This window comes from Chiloscyllium plagiosum, chromosome 6, assembly GCF_004010195.1.
Source record: "Chiloscyllium plagiosum isolate BGI_BamShark_2017 chromosome 6, ASM401019v2, whole genome shotgun sequence".
Lineage (NCBI taxonomy): Eukaryota > Metazoa > Chordata > Chondrichthyes > Orectolobiformes > Hemiscylliidae > Chiloscyllium > Chiloscyllium plagiosum.
In genome coordinates, this window is record NC_057715.1 from 119,759,441 (window position 1) to 119,766,766 (window position 7,326).

At 47.3% G+C, this 7,326-nt stretch overlaps 1 protein-coding gene across 1 annotated transcript in view; it reads left to right on the top strand.

The window, feature by feature from the left end:
* LOC122551094 (FH2 domain-containing protein 1-like) overlaps nt 1-6,696 on the top strand; it is a 40,397-nt gene extending 33,701 nt beyond the window's left edge. Inside the window, exon 11 of the mRNA XM_043692737.1 lies at nt 3,184-6,696. Coding sequence (XP_043548672.1) covers nt 3,184-4,908 — 1,725 coding nt within the window. The 3' untranslated portion in view covers nt 4,909-6,696. The remainder of the gene's footprint in view (nt 1-3,183) is intronic.
* The last annotated feature ends 630 nt before the right edge of the window (nt 6,697-7,326 follow it).

Sequence of the window (7,326 nt, forward strand, 5' to 3'; positions counted from 1 at the left end):
TTCTCTTGAATCATCCTCGCAATCGTTTCTTCTACGTTTCTAGGACTATTAGGAGGCCTGTAAAAGACTCCTTACAGGGTGACCTCACCTTTCCTATTCCTAACCTCAGCCCAAACTACCTCAGATGGCGAGTCTTCATCCATCGTCCTTTCCACCACTGTAATACTATCTTTGACAAGCAATGCCACACCTCCCCCTCTTTTACCCCCACCTCTGACCCTACTAAAACATTTAAATCCTGGAACCTGCAACATTTCTGCCCACATTGCCCCTGTCCCTTTTATTCCATGGCTTACATCTTATCCACGTCAGTCTGTCAAGTACCACAGTATCAGACATCTTCTGGAAATCCACATACATACAAATCTATGAATCATAGAGTCATGCAGCACAGAAACAGGCCCTTTGGCCCACAATGTCTATGCTAACCAATAAAGACCAAACCATACTCGTCACATTTCCCGGTGGGAGCAGGAGGAGGCTATTCAGCTTCTCGAGGTGGCTCCATCATTCAATAAGATCGTGGCTGATCTGATTGTAATCTCAAATCCCCATTCCCACATACCTTACACCTCTTGATCAACAAGAATCTCTCTGCATCTGCCTTCAAAATCTTCAAGGACTCTGGTTCCACCACCTTTCGCGAAGAGAGGGTCAAAAGCTCCTGACCTTCTGAAAACACACAGCTGTTCGAGTGGAAGGAGAGCCAAGGCTATACTGAGGTCAGGAGCTGAAGGCCCAGGCAGAACCCAAACTGGGTGTCACTGAGCAGGTTATTGCTGAGCAGGTGCTGCTTGATGAGACCTTCCATCACTTTACTGATGATCGAGAGTAGACTGATGGGGCAGTAACTAGCTGGATTGGATTTGTCCTGTTTTTATGGGACATACCTGGGCAATTTTCCAGATTAGATGTTAGTGTTATAGCTGTACCGAAACACTTGGCTAGGGGAGCGGCAAGTTCTGGAGCACAAGTCTTCGGTCCTATTGCCGGAATGTTATCAGGGCCCACTGCCTTTGTACTATCCAGTGTCTCTAACCATTCCTTTATGTAGAAACACAGAAAACAGGAACAGGAGTTGGCCACTTGGCCTTTCTTGCTCTGCCATTTAATAGGGGGTCAGGTACATGATTCTTTGAAAGTTGCATCACAGGTGGACAGAGTAGGTAAGAAGGCTTGTAGCATGCTTGCCTTCAGTGCTCAGACCTTTGAATTGGGATGTCATGGAGCAGTTGTACAGGACTTTAGTGAAGCCTTTTCTGGAGCACTATCTACAGTTCTGGTTGCCCTGCTACAGGAATGATACTATTAAATCAGGGAGAGTTCAGAAAAGATTTATTAGGATGTTACCAGGACTGGAGGGTTTGAGTTAAATGGAGAGTCTGAATAGGCTAGTTTTTCACTAGAACGCAGGAGGTTGAGGTTATAGAGGTTTGTAAAAATTATCAGGAGTACGGATAAGGTGAATAGCAAAGGTCTTTTCTCTTGGGAAGGGGAGTTCAAAACTAGGGGGCATAATTTGAATGTGAGAGGAGAAAGTTTTATGCGGGACATGAGGGGCAACCTTTTTACACAGAGTGGTTTGTGTGTGGAATGAGTTGAGAGGAGGTGGTGGATGCAGGTACAGTTACAACATTTAAAAGACATGTACATGAATAGGAAAGGTATAGAGGGATATGGGCCTCTATATCTGGAAGATAGGACTAGAAGACAGTGAGATCTGCAGATGCTGGAGATCAGAGTCTAGATTAGAGTGGTGCTGAAAAAGCACAGCAGGTCAGGCAGCATCCGAGGAGCAGGAAAATTGATGTTTCAGGCCAGAGCCCTTCATCAGGAAGATAGGCTTAGTTTAGGAAACCTGGTCAGCATTGACAAGTTAGACCAAAGAGTCTGTTTCTGTGCTGTATGAACTCCTTCAAATATTCAATGTTATCCTTAAACTGCAATCCCAGGCTCTGGACTGCCCCACCATTGGGAACATCCTTCCTGCTTCCACACTGTCCAGTCCTATTTATAGGTTTCTATGAGATCCCCTCATACTTCTAAACAAAAATCACGTGGAGTGAATTGAATTGGCTGAAGACTGGTGTCTGTGATACTGGGGACCACTGGATGAGGCTGAGATGGATCATCCACTCAGCACTTCTGAAGATTGCTTCAGCCTTTTGCCCTGATGTGCTGGGCTCCTCCATCATTGAGTTAGGATGTGGAGCTACCGGTGTTGGACTGGGATGGACAAGGTCAGGAGTCACACCATCCCAGATTACAGTCCAACAGGTTCACCTGATGAAGGAGCAGTGCTCCAAAAGCTTGTGATTTCAAATAAACTTGTTGGACTATAACCTGGGGTCATGTGACTTCTGCCTTTCTTCAGCGAGTTGTTTAATTCATGACTGGATATGGCAGGACTGCAGAGTTTAGATCTGATCTGTTGGTTGTGGGATCACTTAGCTCTGTCTATCACTTGCTGCTTATATCATAGATCCCCCACAGCGTGGAAGCAGGCCATTCAGTCCATCGAGTCCACACTGACCCTCCGAAGAGTATCCCACCCAGATCCACGCCCCTACCCAATCTCTGTAACCCTGAATTTCCCATGGCCAATCCATCTAACTTAAACATCATCATCACCATAGAATAGAATCTCTACAGTATGGAAATAGGCCATTTGACCAATAAGTCCACACTGACCCATTCCCCTACCGTATTATTTCCCATGATGAACCACATATTCCTTGAACACTATGGACAATTTAGCATGGTTAATCCACCCGAACTTGCACATCTTTGGAACATGGGAGGAAACCAGAGCACCCGGTGGAAACCCTCACAGTCGCCCAAGGGTGGAATTGAACCCAGATGCCCACATTGTAAGGCAGCAGTGCTAATTACTGAGCCACCATGCCTCCCCTCCCCCAGTGCTGTTGAGAATGCAAGTAGTCCTGTTTGGTGGCTTCACCAGGTTGACCCAGTGTGGGACAATGCCATTGGTTTAAGATTGAGATGATTGGGATGACCCTTCTGAATTGTGTCCCTTCAGCAGAGACATCGTGCTCTCTCTCTCTCTGTGTCTCTCCTTCTTACACTCTCTCTATGATCTACTCTCTTTATGTCTCTCACTCCCTCTGTTACTTGGTCTTTCTCTCATACTCTCTCTCAGCTGCTCTCTCTCTGTCTTGGCAGGAGAACAAACAACGTGCTCTGTTGGAGAGGAAACGTCGAGAGAGGGAGAAGGAGGAGAAGAAAGCTAAGCGGATCTCGATTGCGAGCTGCTCTCACATGGAGAAGGATCTAGGAGGTGGAGATCTGGAGTCACTATTGCGTAGCAACCAGAACTCATTCCGACTGAAGAGCAGCCGACAGCGAGAAGGCCCGATCCCCAGGAGCCAGTCACTGAAGCAAATTCGGGCAAGAAGTGAACAAAGTGATTCAGGGAATGGCTCCCTGACCCGTGATGATGCTCAGATGCTGAGGGAAGTTTCTAAGAAGCTGCTCAGTTTCCAGGTTGGAGCAGGGAATTCTGGGCAGCGGCACAAACAGTGCAAATTTGCCCAGACCTTACGGATCTCGGAGGAATGCAATGAGTTAATGAAGGGCAGCACTACCCAGACTAATGGGCATGCTGAGGTGGGTCGGGAGCAGGAGGAGGGGCTGCTGGGATCTGGGGCATCCAGGCCTGGGACAGCAGGGTCTGGGCTGGCAGAAGTCCCTGCTCTTGGGGAGTCGGAACATTCTGGCAGTCTGGTCCCAGCAGCAGCCCAGCAGCCGAGCAGCCCAGTCCCACCAGCAGCCCAGCAGCCGGGCAGCCCAGTCCCAGCAGCAACCCAGCAGCTGGGCAGCCCAGTCCCAGCAGCAGCCCAGCAGCCAGGCAGCCAAGTCCCAGCAGCAGCCCAGCAGCCGGGCAGCCTGGTCCCAGCAGTAAACCAAGAGCATGGGAGCATGATCCCAACAGCAGCCCAGCAGCTTGGCAGCTCAGTCCCAGCAGCAGCCCAGAAGCCTAGCAGCCAAGTTCCAGCAGCAGCCCAGCAGCTTGGCAGCCAAGTCCCAGCAGCAGTCCAGCAGCCGGGCAGTCCAGTCCCAGCAGCAGCCCAGCAGCCTGGCAGCCTGGTCCCAGCAGCGATCCAGCAGCCTGGCAACCAAGTCCCAGCAGCAGTCCAACAGCCTGGCAGCCAAGTTCCAGCAGCAGCCCAGCAGCCGGGCAGCCTAGTCCCAGCAGCAGCCCAGCAGTCGGGTAGTCCGCCGCTTTCCCTCTCTGGAGGTTTTCCGATGGGAATGGATATGGAGTCAGGAACCAGGGCAGGAGGTTCTACCATGAGCTGTGTCCCTGATCCTGGAGCAGCTCCCTCGCAGTACAATCTGACTCCATTCCCTCTTGCTGGGAATTCTCCTGATTCTGAACAAGAGCAGAAATCATTGCCTTCAAACCCCCCTGCCAAAGCTCAGTATCCATCAGCCTCCTCAGCCAGGGTCTTCCGGAAAGATTTCTCCCACAGTTTCTCTGGAGACAAGCCTAGACCTGCAGCCAGGAAACGCTCCCTCACTCGTGGTTTCTCTGCAGACAAGGTACCATCTTCCCCAGCTGTCAGGAAATTCTCTATCCCCATTGCACCCAAATCGGTGAAGCCTACCACAGTCAACAAGCCAACCCAGAAGGATGAGGCAAAGGCTGAACAGTCCCAAACTTGGAAGCTTTCCAGTTTCTTCAGCAAAAAAAACAGCAAAGCATCAATGCAGGAGTCTGCCACAGACGGGAGAGTGAGAAAAGAGGTGCCAGAAAGCCCCACTTATGGCACTAACCCCTTGGCAAACTTTTTTAAACGTTTCAGTGACAGCAAAACAACTAAACACAAAAATCCATCAAATGCCACTATGGTGCCAAAAACAGACGATGGGAATGAGGCATCTTAACCCCTGAGTGATACGGGGGGTTGGGGGGAGAAGGGGTACATGGGAGTTAGCACCTCTGCTGTTCTGCCAATGGCCTGAGCAGAAATGCAGCATACACTGGCTTCATCAACCATCCATCAACAAATAGATGGAGTTTCATTGAGTGTCCTCCATGTGTAAGGGATCAGAGAGGGTCAAAGGTCTGTAGTTCCAGGAGTGACCGATAGAGAGTGTCCATCATTCAGTGATTGAGGTGAGAGCTGGAAACAGACAAATGTAGCAGGAAATTTAGAAATCTGTTCAAGTCCGAGTGGGTCAATGAGTGGGGAACTGGCAGTGAGGGTTGATGATCTCTTTTTATCGATTGGCTGAGAGGAAGATGATTTGAAGAGGAGCCAGTCAATAAGGAACAAGAGCAGACCACTCAGCCTTTTGAACATACTCTGCCATTCAATAATAATCCATTCAACAATAATTCAATAATTATTCATGGCTGATTGCATTTTAACCTGAACTCTCCATTCTGACATATTCCTGAGAATCTCTCATCCCCTTGGTCATAAAGAATCTGTCCATTTCTGCCTTGAAGTGATAACTCATCCAATCACCATCCTCCCATTGATGGAAAATTGGTATTTATGAAAGATTAAGATGTACAATGTTTTTGACAGTTCAGCGAATGTGGAGTGAATTGTGTAACATATTACATTTGAAAATATCATATTGGGATGTGGAGAGTCTATTTCTAGAACACGATGGCTGCTGGTGTCTCCAAACTCAGAGACTGAGTCGATTCTTTACTGATGTTAAGTCCATAGGGATTAAAGGGAGAAAGTGAGCACTGCAGATGCTGGAGATCAGAGTCGAGAGAGTGGTGCTGGAAAAGCACAGCAGGTCAGGCAGCATCCGAGGAGCAGAAGAATTGACATTTTGGGCATAAGTCCTTCATCAGGAATGTAGGGACTATATCCTCATTCACCTCCCCAGCCAGTCACCTCAAACTGATCGAATAACAAAGGATTTGCTGAGGGCTTCACCAATGATTTTGCAGAGGGACTGCACTGGTACGTTTCTGTATTGAATAACTGGGATTAATCCACAGTCAGGAATCTCGTGTGTTAAAGTGAAACATCTTCATTTGAGCATGATATCTCACACATCCATCCATCATTTTCCTGTTATAACCATATTCATAATAGAATATTTTTAATGTAAATTGTCATGATGGAATTCTACCATCCCACCAATGGCAGTTCCTGTTGGAAATGTAAATGTTGAATTTATAATGAAAAGTCACCTAAAATAAACCAGCCTTTGAAACTGGAGCTGATAGGTGTTGAATTGAACAATATCTGCACTTTCTTTCATCCACACCCACAGGGACGTGTCCTGTCAAATTACTCTGTCGTATCACATTGCCTCTGTAATATTTCTGTTTTCCACGGTTTCTCTGATTCCTGATTGAAAGTTCTGAGTGAATTTCCATCCATCGCCCACTCAGACAGTGTGCCCTAAATCACAGTCTACCATGTCAAAAAAAACTTCCCTTTCTGGTCCTTATCCTTGACTTCCTTAAAACTGAATCATTGAACCAAGGAATTGGTTACACAGAAGGTGACCACTTGTCCCACAGTGCCTGTGCTGCCTATCTGCAAGAGCACCTCCACCTGTTCTATTTCGCTGCCCTTCCTCGGGGCATTTCGACCATTTGTTGTTGATCAGGTTGTTCTGACTGAGGGAGTGGCTTACTCTGATCCCACTGTGCCATGAGCTGCTACATCAAATAAAAATATTGTTCCCAGTTATCAAGGTGGCCAGTTCTATAATTCCCTGTCTCAAGGTTTAAACAGCAAGATTAATTAGCCAGGCTCCTCTATTAACATAGTTTATTGTCTAAATAAATTGTATTCAATGAAGAGACACTAATAGGCTCACACAGAGTCAGTGGATTATTCTTGAGGGCAAAAGCATAAAGTGTGGAATGTTCTGGAATCTGCTGCTCTGGCACACATACTTTTTGAAGTCTTGCAGATACAGTTTGCTCAGGAAATACAATCTTGAGGTGTTCCTTCAATCACTCTCCAAACAAGTAAATACCTTTCACCCTGATCTGCTGTTGAGGAATTTCTTTTTTGGAAATGGGAAGGATCAACTAGTCAGCTTGTCTCTCACAGGCTTTTCTCCAGCCAAGGCAGCTTTCTGTGTTCCCTCCACATTCTTCCTAAACCACAAAACCCATAACTAGACACAGTGCTCCAGCTGAAGCCAGACTAGCGATGGTCCGCTTCTGGATTATTTTACATCTCTCCAAATCTCTTGCCACTGGAAATAGTTCTTCCTTTACTTGATCCAAACCCCTCACCAATTGGATATCCGAATTAAATCTCCTCTTAACCTTCCCTGTTCTACAGAGAATAATCCTGGCATCTGCATTCTCTC